This window comes from Bos indicus, chromosome 22, assembly GCF_029378745.1.
Source record: "Bos indicus isolate NIAB-ARS_2022 breed Sahiwal x Tharparkar chromosome 22, NIAB-ARS_B.indTharparkar_mat_pri_1.0, whole genome shotgun sequence".
In the NCBI taxonomy this organism is placed as follows: domain Eukaryota; kingdom Metazoa; phylum Chordata; class Mammalia; order Artiodactyla; family Bovidae; genus Bos; species Bos indicus.
The window spans coordinates 12,640,324-12,664,875 of NC_091781.1; the positions used below are offsets into that span (position 1 = coordinate 12,640,324).

General features: G+C 43.8%; 1 protein-coding gene across 7 annotated transcripts in view; it reads left to right on the forward strand.

The window, feature by feature from the left end:
• Positions 1 to 22,916, forward strand: part of MOBP (myelin associated oligodendrocyte basic protein) — a 45,114-nt gene extending 22,198 nt beyond the window's left edge. Inside the window, exons 3-7 of one of the 7 annotated variants that reach the window (XR_011562936.1) lie at positions 940 to 1,149; positions 1,449 to 1,740; positions 9,422 to 9,641; positions 19,797 to 19,868; positions 19,972 to 22,916. Coding sequence is in view for 3 of the 7 variants with exons in the window: in XM_070776109.1 (XP_070632210.1) it covers positions 944 to 1,149; positions 1,449 to 1,694; positions 9,422 to 9,461 (492 nt within the window). In the remaining 4 variants the exon portion in view is untranslated. Of the gene's footprint in view, positions 1 to 939; positions 1,150 to 1,448; positions 1,741 to 2,942; positions 2,971 to 9,421; positions 12,217 to 19,796; positions 19,869 to 19,971 lie in introns of those variants that run through there. The other 6 variants (XR_011562935.1, XR_011562937.1, XR_011562938.1 and 3 more) reach the window with 6 other exon arrangements.
• Positions 22,917 to 24,552: the final 1,636 nt, after the last annotated feature.

A 24,552-nucleotide genomic window follows, 5' to 3' on the forward strand; every position in this document is an offset into this window, starting at 1 on the left:
TTTTGTTCAATATTATATTTGTGAGATTCAAACATGTTGATGTGTGTCTATAGTCTGTTGTTTCTCTGGTGTAGTATTTTATTGTATGAATAGCAATTATGTTTTTAATAACAAATCTTTTTTGATTCTGTAGAGAAACAGTCACTCCTAAATCTATAACATTATTTTGCCATAGATGTATTTGGCTTTATAATATTTTTTTCCTGTCTTAAATGAGTGGCTAACACATAAGAGAAAAGAGAGTCTGTTTTCAGAAAACATGATTTTAAAATACACAAGTAGAAATTAACAAACTCTTCCCTTGTACTGCCTAGGCATAAACTATTGGGTGTAAGATAGGCTATAAGGATGTATTGTGCAACATGGGGGATACAGCAAAAATTTTGTAATGACTGTAAATGGAATGCAACCTTTAAAAATCATATAAATATTTAAAAAAAAATTTGGATGGGATGTATTGGAAGGTTGGGATTGACATATATATGTATATATGTATGTATATATGTCTATATATATACTATGACATATATATACTGTTGATTCCTATAAAATAGGAAGCTAATGATAACCTGTATAGCACAAGGAACTCTGCTCAATGGTCTGCAGTGACCTAATTGGGAAAGGAATCCAAAAAAGGGGACACATGTATATGTACAGCTGATTCACTTTGCTGTACAGTAGAAACTAACACACACTGGAAAGCAACTGTACTCAAAATTTTAAAAATAATTTTTTTTTTAAAAGTACAATGTATTCAATAGCTCCTTTCCATAGAGCTGGGCAGGAAACTGACCTAGATTCAGGATGGAAGACAGCTCTGAATGTGAGCTGGGACCACGGGAGAGGCTGGGAGTGGGTTCCTTGAGTAGAAACCTCCCTTGCCTGACGTGCAGTTTTATGTCTCCCCACTCCCCCTGCCCCCTTCACTGTTTTTCCCAGTGAGATGAGTCAGAAAGTGGTTAAGGAGGGCCCCAGACTCTCCAAGAACCAGAAGTTCTCCGAGCACTTCAGCATACATTGCTGCCCGCCGTTCACCTTCCTCAATTCCAAACGCGAGATCGTGGACCGCAAGTACAGCATCTGTAAAAGTGGCTGCTTCTACCAGAAGAAAGAGGAGGACTGGATCTGCTGCGCCTGCCAGAAGACCAGGTGAGTGGTCTGTGCTGCCGCCGGCGCCTGGGCTGGGCGTTGGCCTCTGTCTCTGGCTCCGAGTTCCCCCTTCCCGCTCTGCTCTGTGACGCTGGGGCCGGGGCTCTCTGCAAACTGCGCTTCCCCCAAGCCCCTGGCAGTCGGCTCCCTGTTAGGCTCTGCCTTTGGAAGGTACTGGAGGGAGACCGGAAGGCGGGAGGGGGAGCAGGGCTGCCTCCCTGTTCCAGCTCCTGTCAGCATCACTTAGGCAGCAGAGGAGAGCCACTGCCCCAGCCTGCAGCTTCTTTTGGCCCTCTCAGAACCAGCCGCCGCGCAACGTCCCCTCAGAGGCCCAAGCGCCAGCCAGCTGCACCCCCCGCGGTGGTCAGAGCACCAGCCAAGCCACGGTCCCCTCCGAGGCCCGAACGTCAGCCACGCCCCCGCCCAGAAGTCCGACCTCCACCAGCCAAGCAGCGGCCCCCTCAGAAGGCCAAGCAGCAGCCGCGCAGCAGCCCCCAGAGAGGGCCAGGCACCAGCCGTGGGGGGTCCCCCGTCAAAGCTTCTAGGTTCTGGTAACACCATCTCTTCCCTTTTGCTCCCCCCAGCCCTCAGGTTAGTAGCTGCTTCCTGTGTTTACTACCAATGGGTTATCTCAATGGTCCTCCTTCATTCAGCCTTACAAACGCTGTGTCATCGGTTCCCTGCATTAAATCCCCTGGTTTGAAACTCCTGGTGTGGCTCCTGTTTTGCTCAAAGATGCTGTTGGTACAATACTTCAGGTGGCAGTATGGGTTGCTTCCTTTGTCTAATAGGGCTGGAAATGATTAATTTATAAAGTCAGAATGTGAACCACAGTGACAGATTGAATAAACAAGGCCCCCGATTTCTGTGTCTCAGAGAGAGAAGGAATGGGGACTCTCAGGGGTATCTGTGTGTGTGCTAAAGGAGAGGGTCAGCCAGATCATTCATCCCTCCCCACAACCCACTTCATCTGATGTTAACCTCAATGGCAAGACCATTCATTCATTCAACAAGCTTGATTGCGTATGCATAGAGTTCCACATACTATGTTGGGGATGGGGATGCAGCTGGAACAACCAGGTTGTTTGTGACTCACCAGGACCAAATGAGAGAATAGTTAGCCCAGTGTAGGGCTAAATGCGCTAGAACTCTCATAATCAGCATGTGCATTGGGCCATGGGAACCTGGAGAACGGCTCCCTGTTTGGGGCTTCAAAGAGGCTAGGTTAGAATAAGTAGAGGATAAGAGGGAGACGGAGAAGAGGGCGACAGGATGAGATGGTTGGATGTTATCACCGAGTCAGTGGACATGAACTTGGGCAAACTCTGGGAGGTGGTGAGGGACAGGGAAGACTGGCATGTTGCAGTCCGTGGGGTCCCGAAGAGTTGAACACAGCTTGGTGGCTGAACAACAACCAAAGAGGGTGATGCTTATCAACAGAATAGATGAACCGGAGAGCAAGTGCTCATCAGCTCCATCTTAGGCAGGTCAGCCTTTTGTTGTTTTTTTTTAATAGATGGCTTTTTCAGATTAGTTTTAGGTTCATAGTAAAATTGAACAGAAGGTTAGGGATTTCCCATATACTCTCTGCCCACACGCATGGCAAGCCAATTCTTTAATCCTTTTAGTATTTGAAAATGAACCTGTTTTATAAGTTTACAGTGGGTGGTAATTGTATTTGAGATTCTCATATATGCTCAGAGACTGATGCTCTGATCAGTCTCTGATCAGTCCCTGATGCTCAGAGACTATATAGCGTATAATAGTGTGTGCATGTCTCATGATGTTTTCAGATTTAGTACATAGAAGAATCAACTGCTACTGCTGCTGCTGCTAAGTCACTTCAGTCGTGTCCGACTCTGTGTGACCCCATAGATGGCAGCCCACGAGGCTCCCCCGTCCCTGGGATTCTCCAGGCAAGAACACTACAGTGGGTAGAAGAATCAACTGGGGAATGTTAAAATGCTCACAAAGAATCTAATTCCTTGGGTCACTGCTGAGGTCAGGGGAGCTGCGTTTTCAGCAAGTAACCACCCCACCCCCAACATAGATGAGCTGAGGTTAATTTGTGAAGAGAAATAACAGATTGGTAAGTGACTGCTAAGTCACTAAAAGTGTGTATACCAGGAGTTGTATACCAGGTAATCTGGTTGTTAATTTATGCCTTCCGAAGGGGCCTGAGTACTAAGGTCCTGTGACGGGTAAGTTTTGATACATGGACGTGGTGAGGAAACGTGGAGAGCAGAGGAAACTAATTTAATATGGCAAGGCATCCATGGTGGTGGCTTCAAGCCCACTATCCCCAGTGAGTTGCGTGATGGGTGTTGGGTGGGGGACATCAGGAGGAGGAAGACAGTGAAAGCCAGTCTCCTCTGAGACACAGATGTGTCTGGATTTAGCCTCGCTGGTTTTCCTTACTTAAATATTTGAGTGGTGGTGTATTTTGACTCCCCCAGTTAGCTGTTCTCGGTGGGTATCAGAGAAGACACCTCTATAGGCTGTTCCTCCTCAGTTGTTGCCCTTCCCTGGGACCAGGGGACCTGACAGGCTTCAATCATAGTGTCCAGTGACATCCCAGACTCATCTGAACCCTTCCTGGGGTACTCATTCTCCCTTCTCAGGTTCCCAAAGGTCCTAAGGCAATGCAATACGGCTACTACTTCACCATACTATGCAATATGCATGCAATACTCTATTGACACTGACTGTCCTAAATCAAAGCGTAGGAGGAAGGTTAATGGGAAAAAAATTCACTCTGAAGCAGAGCTACTAAATTCCACCTGAAGAGAAGGTCACAAAAGGCTTTCCTGAAATTGACTTATTTTTAGAAATGGTGTCATTCTTGAGATCTGACCTTTAGAGGTTATACAATTTTGACAAAGGCCTTTTGGGTCTTTAGTAATTCCCACTCTTCCTCTTACCAAGAATCTCAGCAAATAACACCACAGCCCCTCTAGTCACTCCCACTGGAAACCCAAGCCCCCGTCTGACTTCCAACATCTCACCACACACGCAGGCTTGCCAATTTTACTTTCTGGATTTTTTTTTTTTAACCATAACTTAAAGTACATTTAGAGTTGATGTGAAGGGATGCAGAAGTGAGACTGAGCCTAGAAACAAAGGAGAGGATATAGAGATCGTGGGTAGAGTAAGGCTCCTTCATAGTGTGTGTGGAGGGGTGGGCCACTGATGGGAGCACAAAAAGCTGTCTGGCTTTGGAAAGCAGAGAGACCCATTAATGGGCTAAGATGAAGGCAAGTCATACTCTGAGGAGGAAAGAATCAGAGGTTCGGGAAGGTTGGGGAAGGAAATGGGAACCCACTCCAGTGTTCTTGCCTGAAGAATCCCAGGGACCGGGGAGCCTGGTTGGCTGCCGTCTATGGGGTCGTACAGAGTTGGACACGACTGAAGCGACTTAGCAGCAGCAGCAGCAGCAGGGTAGGTTAAGAATACCAGAGACACAGGCTGCGAGGCTGTGCTGAGGGCTTGCTGAGCTCTGCTGGATGGAGCTGCGTCTGGACCATCTGTTCTTATGGAGTTTATTCTCCAATGACGGAAACAAAGAGCCAGTTCTGAAATCACCAGTGGACTCATCCAACTTATCAACAGTCTGCTTTTCTCCCAGCTTGCGCTGTTAAGGTTTCCCACAGCAACTGTTCTTAAACTTCACCAGGTGCCTCTGGCTTTTCCTTCTCTCTCTCCATCAGACTCCTTTTTTTAATCCTGGTAGTTTGATTTTAAAATGTTTTAAGTGTTCACTATTTAAATTATTTTAAGTTCTTCAGTTTATTTAAACTAAAAAAAAAGTCAAAACAGTTTACCCACTTCTCCTCCCTACTCTGCCTCTATTCTCTCTCTCAGCTTGTTTTTCATTTGGTTGTTTGCTTTTTTTAGATTCCACACGTAGAAGAGATCCTATGATGCGCATCTTTCTCCGACTTATGTTTCTTAGCATAATGCCCTCCAGGTCCTTCCCTGTTGCTACAAATGGAAAGATTCCACACCTCTTTATGGGTGAATAATAATCCATTGCATACATGGATTATTATACATATATACTATACATATACCTGCAAGATGTTATGGAAAAACCTGAATGAACTTTTTGCTTTTTGGCCAACTATATGCATGTATGTATATGTGTGTGTGTGTGTATATATATGCTCTACAGTTTATTTACTTATCCATTGATGGACACTTATTTCCATATCTTGGCTATTCATAAATAATGCTGCAGTGAACATAAGGGTTCATTTTATTCTTGTTTAGTCCCTAAGTCGTGTCTGACTCTTTTGTGACCCCAGGGACTGTAGCCCACCAAGCTCCTCTGTCCATGGGATTTCCTAGGCAAGAATACTGGAGTGGGTTGTCATTCCCTTCTCCAGGGGATCTTCCCAACCCAGGGATCAAACTTGCGTCTCCTGAATTGGTGGGCGGATTCTTTACTACTGAGCCACCAGGGAAGCCCTTTAAAATTTTGTCCATTCTAACATAAGAGCTGTGGTACCTCACTGTAGTTTTAATTTTGCCTTTCCTATTGATTAATTATGCTTTTTAAATGAACTTATATATCATCCACCAAAGACATTTATTGGTGAAGTGTGTGCTCGATCTTTTGCTCACTTAAAAAGCAAATTATTTTATTATTGTGTCTTAATATTGTATTATTGTATAACAATATATTATAATTATATTATTGTAAAATAATATAATTATTTTATATGTATCAGATATATAAAAATATATATCTGGATATAAGCCCTTTGTTAAATATATGTTTTGCAAATATTTCCTCCTAATCTGTGGTTTACTTTATCATTTTCTTAACAGTGTCTCTGTGAAGGACCAAAGTTTTAAACCCTGGCTAAATCCAACTTATTAATTTTTTATTTTTATATATCATTTTTTTTGTATTGTATGTGTGCTTTTTGTATTGTGTGTAAGAGTTCTTTGCCTAACCAAAGGTCACAAAGATTTTCTCCTATATTTTCTTTTCAAAATTTCAAAATTTAACTTTTATATTACTATCCATTTGGGGTTAATTTTTTGTAAATGGTGTGAGATGTGGATTGAGGTTCAAGTTTTTTTTACATACAGATATTCAATTGTTCCAGCATCATTTGTTGGAAAGATTCTCCACTGAATAACTTTTGCAGTTCTGTCAAAAATCAGTTGGTCATGTGTGGATTTATTTCTGGACTTTCTATTCTGTTTCATTAATTTATGTATTTTTTCTTTAACCAGCTTCATTAACTATGGCCTTATAGTAAGTGTTACAATCAGTTTAATGTAAACTCTCCAACACTCATTTTCATTTTTGAAATTGTTTTTGGCTGTTCTCATTCTTCCACTTTTCCATAGGAATTTTAGTGTCAGTGTGTGAATTTCTACAATACATCCTGGTAACACTGAATGGGATAGTGTTAAGTTTGTAAGTATCTTGGGGAGAAGCATACATGGCATATCTCCCCATTCATTTAGCTCCTTTTTGTTCTGAGGTTTGCAGTATACAGATCTTACACATATTGTTCGCTTTACACGTAGGCATTTCATGCTTTTAGGTACTATTAAAATAGTTCTTTTTCAGTTTCAATTGTTCATTGCCAGTGTATAAACATATAATTGATTTTTGTATACTGATCATGTATCCTGTGATCTTGCTAAACTCACTTATTCTAGTGTTTTTTTTTGTGGGAGAGGGTAGACTCTGGAATTTTCTACATTGATAGTCATGTTATCTGTAAAAAGAGACAGTTTTATTTTTTCCTTTTTGCTCTCTATGCCTAGATTTTGTAGGTGGTTTAAACTGCTATTTCACCTAGAACATTTTATTTTTAGAAAATATTTTAATAAGATTAAGTCCTTGCCAAATGGTCTTTTTTGAATAATCAAAAGGGATTAGATTCCAAAGGCCTAGGCCCAACTAGATATTGGACTTGGGTTCAGTTGTAGGTTCATACCTGTTTTTACCTCAAATTCTTCTTTCAGGATGTGGCTTATCTTTCCTCATAGCTCATTGACATCCTCTAGCATCACACTAGAGAATGGGCATGAATATGCTTTGCATTTACAGAATCAAAGAGGTTCCCATCACCACTAGAATTCTTAACTTGGGCAATTGCCCAGGATCACCGGGTACTGACATCACCCTGATGCTTATGAGAGACGAAGCTCCCGGGGTTGCATTTACATGATGGACTTAATTCTAATCTACATTTAGGGCCAGCTCTTCTTAGGACATGTTATACAGCTTTGGTTTTTGCTTAATAGTGGCCAGTTATTTTCCTATTTTGGTTTGGCCAATGGCCAGATGGGGCCAATGGGGATGATATGCAGAGTAGGTCATGTAGCCAGAGGACCCCCGTGTCTGCAGAGTCATCATTGCTTCAGTGGGAAGGAGCCTGGGAATGGCCCTTAGACAAAGCCTTCTCACTGAGCAGAGGCCAACTCCAATGTGAGCTCAGCTAGTACATTTGACACCCCAGGGTCCATCTCCCTTGCTGGAGGGTGCAGGAGTCGTGGGAGCAGGGACTCTTTTTTTTCTTTTTGTTTTAAATATTTATTTATTTGGCTGTATCAGGTCTTAATCGTGACACATGGGATCTTTAGCTGTGGCATATTGGATCTAGTTCCCTGACCTGGGATTGAACCCAGGCCCCCTGCATTAGGAACACAGAATCTTAGCCACTGGACCACCAGGGACGTTCTGGGCTCTATCTAATACTCACAACCCCAGGGCCCAGTCAGTCCAGCCCGGTGGAAAGGTCAAACCTCAGCATCAGATTTGAGGCTAAGCACAGCTGCCTGTCCAAGTCACTTATTCTCTTAAAGCTGTGTTTTTCCCATCTGTGACATGTGGCTATTATCTACCTTATTTGTGATCATGGTAAAATGCTTAGTTCATCATTTTCTACTACTAGTAAGTGGCTCTTACTAGAACTTTTATTTAACAGATACACTGTGTCACTCAATCCTAACTACTAGCAAGTCTTCCCCAACTTGGTTGCTTCCCTTGGTTGAGAAGGAACTCAGGGGCTGCTGCTGCACAGGTTGGACACAGGGGAGCCTGTGACATAACCAGGTGCTCAGAGTATCTAAGATGCTAAGTGGTCTCTGTGCAGTGGTAACTGCAGAGGTGGTACCCAGGCTACGTGAGCATACACACGAGTGTCAGCATCCAGGGTTTTATATTCAGCAGGATCTATAGGACGTTCTAATGTGAACAGGCTGGCCCATGTCTGGAAGGCATGGAAAAGATCCAGAAGACAGATTCTCTTCCTAAATGTCAAGAGACGTGTTCCAACCTATCAGGCTACAATTCACTAGGCAAGTTTCAGCAAAGTATTTCTTCATTGTTTTTCCCGGTGTCCTGGGTCCTTTCTGATGGGCATTAGCACTTGCCATATAATTTGGAGTTTGGGAGAATGCTGTTGTTAACACTTTATTTTTATTTTGAATTTTATTTTGAATTTTTCAAAGTCCCCAAATTATAGGAAAAGCTGTGATCCTCATAAGGTTAGTCTCTGGTGGAAAAATGCATATTCCTGATGCACTTGTCTTGGTATTTTTTTTCTTATTTATTTTTTACATTAAGAACTTTGGTGATATTCTGAAACTATTTGACATGACCTCATTTTGAAGGTAGCCACATAGACTTCTGCAGTCTAACTAATTTAACCCCTCAGTTGGAGAATAAACTTTCAAGCAATAGTATTTTGGGATCACATATTTATAATGATCACATATTTATCAGGAAATAACTGGGTGTTATCTCCTTCTTGAAAAGTCTATTCTGCATCAAAATAGGAACTCACCAATATGGCCACAATTTTATAATGTGCACACACACCCCTATGTGTATTTGTGTGTATGCTCACGTGTGCATGTCTATAGGCAGTAAAACTAGCTTTTTCTAGAAGTGGTGGTATTTTGATTTTCTTTGTGTTTTTCTGTATTTCAAAATATTTGCAATGATTAAACATAAAAACAATAATCATTGGACATAAAGACAGAAGAGGTTTTAAAGAATATCTTTCCCAGGCTCAGGCCCAAAATATAAAATCTTATTATAAAATAAAAAAATATTATCATATTATTTTGGCCAGATACTTCCAGAAAGTGAGAAATTAAAGAGAGATTTTTAAGGCTGAGTTTACCAGACGTGATCACCTCAAACGTAGTCTATAAATCTACAGTTCCATTAACCGAGCCCCGAGAAAGGACACATCGCTCAGCGATGCTGAGGGCTCTTCTGTTTCTTTTTGTTAACCAGATTGAAAAGGAAGACCAAGCCGACCCCTCGGAAGAAGTGATGGAGGAGTTTCAAGTGAACGGTCGGCCTCAGCTCCTGGACTCACTGCTTCTCGACGCACGTGCCCTGGGACAGGTCACCCGGCTTTGAATATGACGCAGGGGCCGCCACCTGCTGATGTGGCCAGAGCCGATGCCCACAGTCCCTGTGGGGCGGGCGCTGCCGGGCAGCCTGCCTGGAGGTGAGAGGAGACACCTCTGTGCGTTAGGCTCCAGGCGGTGGGTCCCCGCAGCACCCTTTGGTCTCAGCCACAGTCCTGTCCCCTGAAGGATGTACACAGGCTTTCAGGATCTCTGGAGCAGGATGGCCCCACTGCCAGCCCATATGTTGTCATTCAACCTCAAGACGCCTCCGTGCCTAGCATCTTGTTGCCTAGGCTGACTTTTAATCCTGGCTTCCTTCTTTGTCATTAGCCCTCTGCCTGGGCTCCTCTGTCCCCCTGCGCCCTTTGGTCTCCATCTGACCTCCTTAATCAGTCCCTGTACTAGCTCACAGTCAGAGGCCCAGTTGGCTTCAAGTGTGGAAGATTCAAGTTCTTTTGTAATAAGACATTAGTCTGCCAAATGGTCCGGAGATGCAAAGAGATTCCCAGGGAGGGTAGGAGCTGTCTAGATGCCAGAGGCGGCCAATGTGCTGGGTCAGAAGCTGGAGAAAAGTCTGAGGAAGGCGCTCCCTCCCACCCCCAGGCCCCTGTCTCCAGCCTCACACAGGGATCTGTGGGTGTCACCCCTCCTGGGTGACAGCAAATACTCTCAGGAAACCATCTAAGTCCAACCCCTCTATGCTATGCTATGCTATGCTAAGTCACTTCAGTCGTGTCCGACTCTGTGTGACCCCATAGATGGTAGCCTACCAGGCTCCCCTGTCCCTGGGATTCTCCAGGCAAGAACACTGGAGTGGGTTGCCATTTCCTTCTCCAATGCATGAAAGTGAAAGGTGAAAGTGAAGTTGCTCAGTCGTGCCAACTCTTAGCGACCCCATGGACTGCAGCCCACCAGGCTCCTCCGTCCATGGGATTTTCCAGGCAAGAGTACTGGAGTGGGGTGCCATAACCCCTCTGGACAGTCTCAACTCCAGCATTACCTGCTCTGTAAAATGTGAAACCCTGGGCAAGTAATCTGAGCTCAGAACCCTGGCCGCCTCCCCTCTCCCGAAGGCTCAGAGACAAGGCAGCTAAGTCGGCCCCTTGGGAGGCAGCGCTGCCGTTTTCCCCCCTGCCCACCTCAGGACACAGGCAGACCCCAGGGCACCTTCGCAGGGCCAGAAAGGGTGCTCAGAGAGTTGTTGTTCTCAGGCCATGGAGCCCCAGATTCCTTGGGGAGGGCTGAGACCTACCCCCCTACCCCCCACCCCCGCTGTCTGTGCCTGGACCCCTTTATATACTGTAGAGGGATGAGGAAAGCTAGGAGAGGAACTTGGCTTTTGGGAGAGGAGAATTAAGCCAGGGGAGGGGTGAGTTGGGGCAGCTGAGCAGTCCAAGACTTCCCTCCCTGTGTGTGAACCCACTCCGTGGGGTGTGGGGGTCTGAAGCCAGTTATCATGGAGCAGGGTTGGGGTTGACTTCTCATCTTTTTGATTTGTTCCCACTATCCGTAACCCTAGGCTCTTGAAAAGGACGTTTTAATCTTGAGGATGGATTCTTGATCAGGGCCATAGGAACTTACTCCCTCACTCCACTCTGGTTCTACTATACTCCCTATACATATGCACATGTTGGGGGGCAATGCCCCCAGGTAAACAGAGGACCCTCAGATCACCTGGTGCTCCTATGGATTGGTGTGTGTGTGTGTGTGTGTGTGTGTGTGTGTGTGTGTTTAGAAACTTGGCTTTGGGAGAATATCTTTGGGCTTGTCTTCGCTCCCAGGCACAAATACTGGAGAGCCCCTCTGAGTTCTATGTCAATCCCACGGCCCTGGAGGACCCTGAGCACTGAAGCTGATCATGAGAGAAGACCACGCTCCCTTCAGGGCTGACCTTGATGTAGGATTCCACTGTGTAACCCAGCAGTGGCCTTGCAGGAGCACCCCTCCTTAGGCTACTTTCCCTACCCAGCTCAGAGAGGAGGGATGGAAGGAGAGAGTTGAGGGCATCCATCTCTCTTCAGGCTCCAGTGGGGTCCATTCCAGAAGGCTATTCCAACTTGTTTTTGCCAATGTGCCTATTGGTTTCTAAAACCAGGGTTGAAGGGTGGAGGATACAGGGAACAGATCCTTCTCCCAGTCCCCCACCCCTCCAACCCTCATGAGGCTGGAGGAGGGAAGGCAGAGCCAGGCCCCAACCACAAAGGGTACAGAGCCCATTGTTCTTCCAGACTTGGTCCACTTTGCTTGTGACTCAGAAGCCCTTTCGCTACCGAGCAAGACCACACTCTCTTGCCTCTTTCTGGTCTCTGCTTTTGTACGTGTAAGTGATATGTTGTCATATCTGTTAAGTGCTTGTGCCAACCTCAGGGCTCTATTCTTACTGTTCATTCTGCCTGTGATGTTCTGGCCCAAGATCTTTGCACTAATGCCTTCAACTCAAATACCATGTCAGAGAGGCTTCCCTGGGAAGTCAGTGTGGTTTCCATAGTTACGCTCTACCGCATTGCTCTAGCAGTGATCACCTTCTTGAACCATCTTGTTCATATAGTTACTTGTTTATTACTTGGGACCCCACCTCCTTCTAATGTAAACTCCACAACTGCCATACTTGTTTACTGCCACATTCTAAGCTCCCAACACTAGTAAGATCTCAATAAATGCTTGTTGACTGAATGGGTGTTTGTTTGTTATTCTTAAAATAGGCATAATTTTCCAAAAGTTCAGAGAGAGAAGTCAAAGGTGTCTATTGTATTCAGCAGCAAGGAACCTTCTAGGGTGTGACTCTGTAGGGCATCCTCTGTGAGAGTCCATGGGAAGTGAGAACAGAAATTGGGCAAGGAAGATGCAACTCCCTCAACTCAGCTCCACCAGGAAGGGAGGCAGAGGAGGGGACCATAGCAGGGGTGTTCCATGAGGCCAGCTGACCCCTGGCATGTTGAACGCTGCTGGGAAGGAGGCAGCGGAGTGGGTGTAAGGAGGAGGAGGAGAAGATAACTGGTGGAGTCAGGAACTGAGCAAACTCTGGGAGATGGTGACAGACAGGGAAGCCTAGCATGCTGTAGTCCGTGGGGTTGTGAAGAGTCAGACATGACTTAGTGGCTGAATAACAGGAAGTGAGGAGGCTGGCTAGAGGAAGCCAGGGCACAGGTGAGGGCATCAGGTGTGGAGCAGGGGTTCCTTCTCATCAGCAAAAAGGAAAGGACAGCATGGGTTCTGGTGGGTTTGCAGGGTCAGTGACAGGAGCCTGAGGCAGTTCCTGCCGTGGCTTTGATTTCTACTGGAGTAGGAGGGAAGGTGCCCTGTTCACAAATGGGGGTGATGGTGGTGCTGTTAGGGGTCAGAGATATGAGGAGAGTGGAGAGGATTATAAAGAAATCACTTTATCTAAGGTCTTTGAAATCTTCTTAAACCTTTCTCCAGATGAATTTCATTAATTAAGTTACAATTCAAGGCAATATCTTGACACTAAGTTGTTGTCTGTAATGTCACATTTAAAGGTGAATCTAAGATCTAAATCTGAGACTCGGGTGGTCTCAGGAGAGGAAGATGGAAGAGTTGGAGAGGAAGGGCAGAGTTTAATCTCCCCAAAGAATATAGAATTACAAGGAAGCTTTCACTATGGGAAGCTACAAAAACGCTGACACATCACAGTGAGATGGGGCTGTGCTGTGGGACAGTAACTTGCTGAGTGTCCATCTGGGTTGCTGTTCAGACACCAGAGAAATGTGAAAACTTATTCTCCCAGGAGAGCTTCTTGCCTGACTCCATAGCATACACGTCAACCCCATTAATAACATCATAACAGGTACTTACTATCTCTACTGAAATAAAATGAAGTATTTTTAACAAACAAAGATGCTGCTGTTGGCCCAAGAGTGGGGTGTTTTATTTGCAATTCGGAAAGATTTTGCCTACTGATTCTTCTTATTCGTAACACAGATACACACTTGCAAGAATGCTGGGTAAGGATCGTGATAACATTTTTTTGTTGAGTATCAATGATTTATCTATCCTGTGCCACATAGAGTTTCATGTTTGTAAATAGGAGAAGTTGGTTATGGCCTCCATGGCCATTGAATCATGACCTTGACCTTATTGCTATTATGTTGCAAACTGAAAGTTGCCAAATTGAGCTTGGTGAAACCCTGGGGTACTTGGAGATGCCACCTTATGAGATAAGTGGGAAGGAGAACCAACAAGGATCCAGGCCACCTCCATGTCAACTAAAGCAGCTTTTAGGGTCTATGTTGATTTCTAATTTTATATAGATAAAGGGTCCCACTAGGGTAAAAGAGTCCAACAGTCTCTACTTTCATGGCTAAAGCAGAAAAAAAATTTTTTTTTTTTTTTGGCCTTGCCGTGGGGCTTATAGGATCTGAGTTCCCTGACCAGGGATTGAACCTATGCCCCGGAAGTGAAAGTGCCAAATCCTAACCACTGGACCAGTAGGGAATTCTCAAATATTGATAGAATACTTATGATGGTAATTTTCTAAGTTATTTCTTGAAGAGTGTATTCTTTGGCAGTGACATTATAGATTTAGGTTCAGTTGATGGGTAAGGGTATTTCAATGACTACTTATTTCCTCTAAGGCAACATTCATGTACCATCGAGTTGAGTGTTTTGACTTTTGATCAAGGTTTATCCAATATTTGGATGAGCAAAAGAACATAGATTAGCCAATAGTTCTGATAATTATTTTCCTTTTAAGCAAATTGATATAAAAGTTTTATATTCAACATGGATCATATTCAAACTCATCTCTGTTGCACAAGATACATTAACTGTATAAACTATATTAATAGTACATAAAACAGGTTTGAGGAGAGTGGAGAAAATGAAAGGTGAAAGCTCAAGGGGTGGTCTTCATAGCAAATCAAATATCTATCAGATTTGAGTCATTTGGTTCAAAAAGATCTCTTAACAATAAAACTAAATTCTGAGCTATGCTCAATCTCTAAGTCATGTCTGACTCTTTTTGACCCCTTGGGCTGTAGCCCATCAGGCTCCTCTGTCCATGGACTTTTCCAGGCAAGAATACTGGAGTGGGTTGCCATTTCCTCCTCCAGGGGATTTTTCCCGACCCAGGGATCAAACCCACATCTGCTGTCTCCCCTCCATTGACAGGTGGGCTCTTTACCACTGAGCCATCTGGGAAGCCTGAGTTCTAAGACAGTGTTCACCTAATTACCAAAATAACATTCATAGTGGATTTTGAAGCATCCCAACATATCCTGAGGCTGGAGTCTTGGGGGAGCAGGTGGTAATATCAGGAGAAGCTCCTTTCTAGAACCCATGCTATGCTAAGTCACTTCAGTCGTGTCCGACTCTGTGCGACCCCATAGACGGCAGCCCACCAGGCTCCCCCATCCCTGGGATTCTCCAGGCAAGAACATTGGAGTGGGTTGCCATTTCCTTCTCCAATGCATGAAAGTGAAAAGTGAAAGTGAAGTCGCTCAGTCATGTCGGACTCTTAGCGACCCCATGGATTGCAGCCTAACAGGCTCCTCCGTCCATGGGATTTTCCAGGCAAGAGTATTGGAGTAGGGTGCCATTGCCTTCTCTGTTAGAACCCATAGGCTGCATGTATTCTGTAGTGAGAGAATGAATGATAATCTCAAGTAAGGAAGGTCAAGAAAGAAGGTACTTTCTTATAGCAAGAGGGTCTATGTTTCTAAAATTTCCTATAGCAAAAAGATATAAGCTCACTAGGAAGAAAGATTGGGAATGTGTGGGTCCATGTTTGAGAAGGTGGCTGATGGCAATGTTAGTCATTTTTGTGTTGAGTTAATGGCAGATATTCCTGGTGAAGATGGGAAGTTATTGGCACCGCCATTAGCTAAGCCAGCCCTCCCTGGAGAAAGTTAAGAGCTCTTAGGGCCATTCTTTGTCAGTGAAGCCAGGGCCAATATTAGTTGCTGATATTTTATCAGATCCTGAAAATAGTTTCTTGGCCCAGGTGATGGTCCAAGCATAGCCCTGTGTTGTCTACCAAGCAAGTCTGTTTGATTAGCGATGAAGTGGAGAAATCCCCATTGTGTTCACCATTAAGGAGGGCTGGGTAGTCTGTCATTCAGAGAGTGTGGGATTCAACAGACATTCTGGCAGTTTTTCATCAAGTCATGTTTACAAATCAAAAGCAAAGCTTTTCCTGATACCTCATAGGTACCTCTACCCAGGTGTTGCCCATTCACAGATAATTCACTTGTAGGCATGCCTCTTCCATAGCAAGAAGCAAGCGAAGGTCACAGTGGGGTCGAGTGCCCTGGTACTGCCAGGGCGTGTGCTCAGGGAGCCTGAGCTTCCAGGATGGCTCCCATCCTGGCTCCCAGGATGGCTCACTGATGGGAGTTACTTAGTGGTCTTCCTGGATTTGGTTAATTTCTGAGACCTCTGAAGTACATCCATCTTTGGCTTTGCTATCTGCAATTCCTGTCTCTGCAAGGCAGCATCTCTCTTCTCTCCAGGAAGAAATCTTGATGCATCAGGAATAAAAAGTCTGGTTTCTTGGGCTTTTTTTTTCACCACATGATGATCTAACAGATTTTTACATAATCTATCTTCACTATAATTCATCTTCCGTTTCTTGAATTCTCTGTGAACATCCCCTTCTGCAGCTGACAGCTTCTTTCTCTTCTGGCTTATAAGCTTTGTGAGTCAGACCCTTTAAGAGAATCTTAGTTTTCTGCTGATGGAGATCATTAAGGACCTCCACTGCCAGCTGCAAGATTTTGCATTTATTTTCAACCAGAGCTTTGCCTGCAAGCGATGAAAAAGAAAATCATTTTCCGACTTTTTTTCTTCCAGCTGATACCTCGCTGACACTTCATTATTTGGCTTGGAATGTAAATAGTGCCTGTTTTCTTCAACTCTTGTTACTGTGGATTTTGGTATCATCTACTTTCCTGACTTTTTTTTTTTTTTTACAATGGTAATCTGCCAACCAAATCTTTATTTTTAAAACGATCCCATTCACTTCCTTCCCTATGGTTTTTCTCCTCTGATCTTTCATGACTAGGTTTTAGCTGCAGAGCATATTTATTGAGAACTTCAATGCCATTATTTTCCTAAGTCACAGCTTGTTCCCGAGATGTGAACTCTGACCTGATTTGCTCACCAGTCCCCATGGCCAGGGCTGGGAGGGTAGGAACAGCAAGGGGCAGAAGGGGGTCACCCTGCCTCCTCCAACGGCTTCCTCTCCTTCTAGCTCCTGTCTTCCTTTCATCTCTTTCCCTCTCTCATCTGTTTTTCTACAGTTTAAATTCACAGAAGATCTTGGTGCTTAGATTTCTAGCAGAGCTACTAACAATTTTTACACATTTTTATTGCTTTGGGTTTCACAATGTCTTCGCTGCCTTCTCCAGACACTGTTCTCAGCTGTTCATGGAGATTCTGCCCAAATCAGCATGTTGATTCGTGCAGGCCCCCACCATCAGGTGACCGAGAGTGATGCCGAGAGGGGTGCTGACCCACACCCGCGTGTATTCTGGCTCCAGGTCTCTCCAATCCCTATCCTACACTTCCCTAACTGGCCTTGCCCAGGTGCCATCATGTCAGGCTCTCTTGAGTCACGATGGTTGTGTCACTACTGAATCTGCCTCCTTAACTTGCTTTCACCCACAGTCTTAATTTGCGGCTACCTGCATCTTCTCCAGTCTCCAAAAGTCCTCCAAATACTTGAATCCGGCTCCTCAGATGACAACTTCCCTTTTCTTCTGGTGTACGTTTCCCTTCAGTGAGCTCTCGAAGTCCTAGTAAGAGAATCTCTGGAGTCCAAAGGAGGAGCTGGGGGCATTTAGCACCAAACTGGTGTGTGTGTGTGCGTGCATGTGTGTGTCAGAGACAGACAGGGAGACAGAGACAGAGTCTTTCTTTTTTGTGGCCTCTTTCCTTCTGCTGCTTCATGTGCTCTGGGGAGGCTGGCTCCCTTCCTTCCACCGCCTGACTCCCTGTCTCCCCTGTGCTCAAACTCATATGCAGATGGTGGGAGGTACTGGGTTCCCCGCAAGGGTAAACCCACTGGTGCTTCTTGCCCAAACAGGAGGAGGTTTGGTTGGCATGTCATTCCAATTCCCTCTCTCTTTTGACTTGTGAAACTCATGTTGCTGTGAAAGTGGAAAAGCTTTAGTGTACATATATCATCCAACAAAGTTTCCTAAAGCTACTTCTTAAAGCAGCTCTGTTTTTTGAACACTTCTAACCCCTACTGAGATATAACTGACTTAGAACAGTATTATACAGTGACTTTCTCCTACAGGGGATTCATTATGCCAATGAAATTGTTTAAACAAGGCCACTGTTTACATGGGGGCAAATCAGGGGTATATGTGTATGTACGTGTTTTCCCTTCCTAAATGGAGAGCTCATTTTGCCTCAAAATCTCAGCCCCCATTAAAACATTTTAGAGGACTACCTGACTTTTGCTCTCCACCCGTAATTTTTAGGAGCCCTCCTTTCACATATGACCCTGGAGCAGTAAGGACTTTTATATTTATACCTAAGAGATCAAAACAAAAGGGTCTGTCCTCAAGTTCACAGATAAGTCTGCGCATCCCCAGAGTCATTGGCCAACAAGGTCAGTATTTGCTGACTGAGTAAATAACGAAAATATATTGAAAAAATTATTTAGAGGCTTATTGAGTAGTATGGAAGTAAAGACTCAGAAATGAAAATGCCAACCAGCGGGCAGAGGGTCCAGATGACAACCTGAGATGCTCAGGGTCACAAAACTCTTTCAGAGAATAGTAGAGCAGACCTAATACTGCACTGCCATCTCCCCTCACCCTCCAGCTCACTTACTCAGTGATTACAGCTGTGACTTTGACAAACAGGCGATTATTTTCCATGCCCTGGCCCTAGTGAGGAACAAGGCATTTTACTTGAGGGTCTGTAGCCAGAGACTCTATGCCAAGGAAAGACCAAATATGAACTCATGTTATCAGTTCAGAGCAAAAGAAATGGGCAGAGTCATTCTTCTGTTGCAGGGTCCTCTGTCTCCATTAGAGTATCTAGAAGGAGATAATGATGTCAGACCCCACATGTGGATCCTTGCCACTGTTCCCCAGAGTAACTCTTATGATCAAGGTACCTGATTTTACTTAAGCTATGGCTTTCAGAAAATAAGAATCTACTGAGCTAAAATTCTTCGATTTTTCAAATCCTTTTTTCTCTGCCCCGAGCAATATAACTATGAATATTTCTATTTAGGCTTTATCCACAATAAATATAAAGTAAGATTTCATTTGAATATGTTAACCTCTCAGTATAATATATATCTGGATTTTTAAAAAATTATCTGATTTCTAAACATACATTCAGTTTCTTGATATTTCTTATCTTGCTGTCTACACCTTTACTTTGCAAAATTTTAATACCTTCACATAAGAGCAAATATAGTAAATTAGTAAGTTTTTCAATTGCTGGCATTGAAAATAGAGGCTCAAAGAAAGTTTCAGGAAAATGGACAAAAATCCTGGATTCTGGAAAGGGCATTTATAACAAAAACTGACTCAGACATGTCTTGTTTCTCATCAGCTGTATGACTTGGGTCAAGTCATTCAACTCATCAGTGCCGTGGTTTATTTGTGAACGGGAAAGGATGATGCCTCCCTTACCTTCACTTTCTCACAGGGCTACTGTGCAGAGTGAAGAAGATGAACTTTTTGAATCTAAAAGATTTAGCACACTAAGATGGAAATAAATTTTTGGAGGGGCTACTTTCAGAGGCTAGTTGACAGAGGTCGGCTTACCACTTTTCAGTCATCTAGAATGCCAGGAACTTGGCTGCTATGATGACTGCTGTGATCAGAGTCTAGCCAATCTGTTTATTGATACAGAACAAGGCCTGGAACCATACTGGGCTGAGAAAAGGATATCTTGGTCCCTGACTCTGGACCTAGACTCATGCATGCCTAGGGCTGAGCAAAGTGAACCAAGTTCCCTGAGGTGGGGCAGGCTTTTGGAACAGGAAATACATGGCTTAACCAGAGCACTCTGCCTTGCCAAGTGGTATTTACAATCCTAGGGTAGAGTGAAAGGGCACTGAACAAAGGAAAGGACCAATCACGTGGCCAGAAGGCATGAGGTTCTAGCATGTGCCCAGCTTCAGACACCCACCCATCCTTTCAGTCAAGGAACAGTATCTATTTCTGAAGAAGGTGGGGAAGTCAATTGAGATGCACAGACGCAACCACTGGGAAAATACTTTAGAGTTCTCATCTGACAGGTTTTTTTTTTCCCCCCTCTCTCAACAGCATTTTGAAAATACTGTCCTGTGGTCTGTTGACCTCTATAATTGCCAATGAGAAATATGCTGTCCTTCCATTGTAAGTAAATTGTATTTTTTCTTTGGTTACTTTTAAAGACTTTTCTCTTTGTCTTCACTATAATGTCACTAAGTATGGATTTATTTTTATTTATTTTGCTCAGGACTCAAGTTTCTTTCAATTTGAAGAAAGTGGCATCTTTCTTCAGGGATGTGTAATAAAACCACAAGATATTGTTGTACAACCATGATAAAGGCAAAAATAAAAATTATCAGTTGTTGGCCAGGATGTGGGAAAAATTCAAGCCACTGTTGAGAATTTGTAAATTATTACAACATTTCTGGGGTGCAATCTGGGGGTACCAGCAAAATAAGATACTGTATAGCCTATGATCAAGTAATTATGATATTAGGCACCAATCCTGAGAAAACTTGCATTCATAGAAAAAGGAGATACAAGTACATCTGTTCAGTGAAGCATTGCTTACCATTGGGGGAGAAAAGAGAAAGAAATTAATCAAAATGTCCATCAATAGGAGAATCAATAATGTAATATCCAATAAATAAATCCTGAACAGCAGTTAAGTGAATCAAGTATTCTCATACCAGGTAGATAAATTTGGAAGACAAAATGAGGAATATAAAAAATAGATGGTAAATGCAGTGATGCCCTATGTATAGATTTTAACCACCCACAAAGCTATAATTGTCCAATATGCAGAAACAGTAAGATCTCTCACTCTCTAGGGTGCAACAAAATTAAAAAAAAAAAAAAAAAGAGAGAGAGAGACAATAAAAGGCAATCCAAGAAATATCTATCCTCTTGGAAACCAAAAAGAAGATCTGAAATAATTCCTGGCTTGAAGAAATAACAGAAATTAAAGGCTGTATAGAAGTGGTCAATAGTAATAGCCAGACACAAATGTGCTTGGGGAGGTAAGGGGGATAAATGACCAACCTGGGGTCTCTCCAGGCTTAAAAGTCTTAGAAAACAAAGATACTTGTTTGGAGTCCATTTTTAAAAATCTGAGTTGAGCTGTGGTTTCTGACAGGGGAAAAGGGGAAGGTTAGAATATACTCCTCCCTCCCAAGCTTCCCTTGGTGACAGGCAGGAAGGCACAGCAGAGGATAATGGAACGTAGTAGAATGTGGAGGGATGTAAAATGGGCAGTACTAGGTGGAGGGAAGCTCAGAGCAAGGAGAGCGAGGGTACGTGGGCCTGCCCGGCGCTGGGGGCTGGGACGGCCAAGCACAAATGCCTGAAGTAAGTACCAACAAGGCCACGGATCCGTGTCCCTGAGTGGGCACGCCAGACGGCGCCAGGCTTGAGGGGCACGTGAGGAGCTGGGGGAGCGATGCCAGGGGAAGTCCTGCTTGAGGTGGGGGCTGGGTGAGAGGGAGTGCCAGGAGCCGGGAGGAAGCATGCGAGACTCAGATGGGCTGTAGCTCAGAACACCATCCTCCCGGAGAGTGGAAGTCAGCCAAGTACTATCCTGAGGCAGCTGGAAGGAGAGAGTGCCCTGGCTTCCTCACGTAGGGAGGTCACTTCTCTGTGAAAGTGGTGATGTTAATAACAGGCAGGGAATCGAACGACACAGAACTTTCAGATAGACATGCTTCCTGCCTACATTCAGGTGCTAAACGACCAACCAAATGAGAACCTCTAATGAACAGTTTCCAAGGATGAGAAATCCGAGGTCATTACATTCCTGGGAATAACACCCGGGGTGCCATGACAGACTACCAGAAAGCACAGATTAGTGGGCCAGCCCCACTCAGACCCAGTGAGGAAACTTCATGTTCTTTTAGCTCGTTTTAGATCTTGGCAAAGCCAGACCCCATGCTCCAAGCTTGCTGGGTTCTACCCTTCATATCATCTAGGAGATACAACAAGGTTACTACAGAATGTGACGTTGAGGAGAGAGCATGGTGTATACTAATTCATGTAGAAATTGTATATCAGCACAGAAATGTTAATAACTAGAAATGACTGAATTTTCTATGTTGTCTGTTGTGGAAATAAAGGCTGCTGTGAGGTGGATCAAAAATTATCTGGAAATTACTTGAAACTGATGAATAACTAAACAGAATGATAACTAAAATGTACCATAATCCAACTGTATTTTGTATCTTTTAATGATTGGTTCTGGGGAGCCCTATGCAGTGAACATTACAAAAATCACATGAAGCTCCCAAAGCTACTCTCGGTAAATTTCTTGAGTGGGAATTCCCAACTGTAATGTTTGGCGTATTATTCTGATAGTTCTCTATGTCAATTGATTTTGTTTTGACATTTTGACTGTTTTTGGGAAAACTGAGGTGTGTACCATAAATTGTCTTGATACATGCTTAAATTGTGATTCTCTGGGTGGAAAGTCCTGGTTGATAGCGTTTGCCAATTTTCGTGCTGTAAATACTTCCATTATGGCTGGCTGCAAGCTACAAAGGCGGTATCGCTGAGTGAAGAACTGGGAGGAGGTGCACGAAGTGGATCCTTGAGGGTCGGTACAGGACACTGTATATACCTGTGGGCCTGTGTAAAACTACAATTTTTTACTAAACATATTGCCCCATAACTATACAAAGGCGTTAGTGGAAGAAAAAATAAAAGGAAAAATAAATTCCAACTGGGAGCTCAAACAGAGAAAACTGGCAGAGGATTTTTAAAAAAACTTTGTCTATATTCTACATTTTATTATTATCTTTTATTAAGCATCTATGTTTCACCCTGAGTGTTCTGAACTCTTCGTTTCTTTGGTGTTCCCCTGGATAGAGGCTAGGGTTTCCTCTCCTTTCAGATATTGGTGCTAAGACGATGCTGACCAAAGAATCGATGGGACCTGCTCACCGTGAAGCCAGTTTCAGGATGGCCGAACTGATGGTGGAGACAGAAGAGAAGACACAGAGCCTCCTGAGTTTGGGGACGCGATGTTGATATTTAGATGTATGGTTTGGTATGATAATGTATTACTTTAAAAAAATTAATGCTCATGAAAACAAGAAAAACCAGTTATTCAAAAATTGAAAAACAATGGAATAATAAACTCTTCTATTAGAGTAAGCCAAGAAGAAATTTATTAAACTTGAGATGAATTGGAAATTTCAATAAGAGTCCATGGACGTGTTTTTAAAGGAGGCTTTATCTGTTCTGTCCCTGCAGTGATTCATGCCATTGGATATTTTTGCTGCCATCTGTCAAACTCCAGTCAGAAAGTAGGACAAGCTTATTTGTAGAACTAGTGCTTATGGTTTCTAAAACTATTCTCCAGTGAGAGGGACAGATGCCCTTGGGGGATAGTTGACTCCATATTTCTGGGCAGGGGAAAAATTCAGGGTGAGTTTGTAAATTCTAGATGTCGAAAGAAAGCAAGGTTGCATCTGCAGCAACATGGGCAGACCTGGAGACTGGCATACTGAGTGAAGTAAGTCAGAGAAGGAGAAATAGCACATGACACCCCTCATAAGTGAAATCTAAAAAGCAGTGATACAAATGAACCTACAAAGCAGAAAGAGACTCACAGACTCCGACAATGAACTTACTCTCTAAGTTTGGTGGGGGTAGGGGAAAGGACGGAGGGAAGGGATAGTTAGGGAGTTGGGGATGGACATGTACACACTTCTGTATTCAAAATGGATAACCAAGGAGGCCCTACAACAGTAATGTTATATGGCACCTGGATGGGAGAGGGGTTGGGGGAGAATGGATACACATACATGCATGGCTGAGTCCCTTCACCGCTCATCTGAAACTATCACAACATTGTTAATCGGCTATACCCCAACTGAAAATAAAAAGTTTAAATTTAAAAAAAAAAGCAAGGTTGCATTAAGGTATCAGAGTCATAAATCCATAATGATTCAAAACAGAAGATAAAACAGAACTGCCTGAAAAAAATACAGCCAGTCTCTGAAATTGTTTACTGAAAAGGCTATGTGTGTGTGTGTGTGTGTGTGTGTGTGTGTATAGTCGCTCAGTGATAGACAACTCTCTGCAACCCCATGGACTGCAGCCCGCCAGGCTCCTCTGTCCATGGGATTCACCAGGCAAGAATACTGGAGTGGGTTGCCATGCCCTTCTCCAGACTGAAAAGGCTATATGTTGATTAATAAAAATTATGTGAGGCCTACACACAAGCAACAGTTTGAAAATGCAAGAAACTGTCTTTTTCTATAAGGAGATGAGCTCGTAACAGGACATAGTCATGGGACAATAGCAATATTCAAGATCTCTGTGAAATGTGGTTTATTTGATAGAAAAGCGAATTGGAGGGAGTCAGGATTTTTCATGATGCCAGGGGTGACTTTTAAAGAGTAGTTTCTCTTATCTTTCCAGCAATAAATTACAGTCTTTCCTAAGTACTGCCCACCGTGGTTGCATAGTGGAATAGTGGATAGTGGATAGAGGCACCCCCTGAAAATTGTTGGATTTTTAATCAAGTAGTCAACGCACATGCGCTGTGCATGTTATAGATATCATGCAGCTTATGGCCATTTGGGCTTCACAGGTGGCACAGTGGTACAGAAACCACCTGCCAATGCAGGAGATGCAGGTTCGATCCCTGGGTCAGAAAGATCCTCTGGAGGAGGGTATGGCAACCCACTCCTGTATTCTTGCCTGGAGAATCCCATGGACAGAGGAGTCTGGCGGGCTACAGTCCACGGGGTCACAGAGAGTCGGACACAACTGAGCACATGTGCACGCATGCTCGCACTCACACACACACACACACACGTGATCATTATCC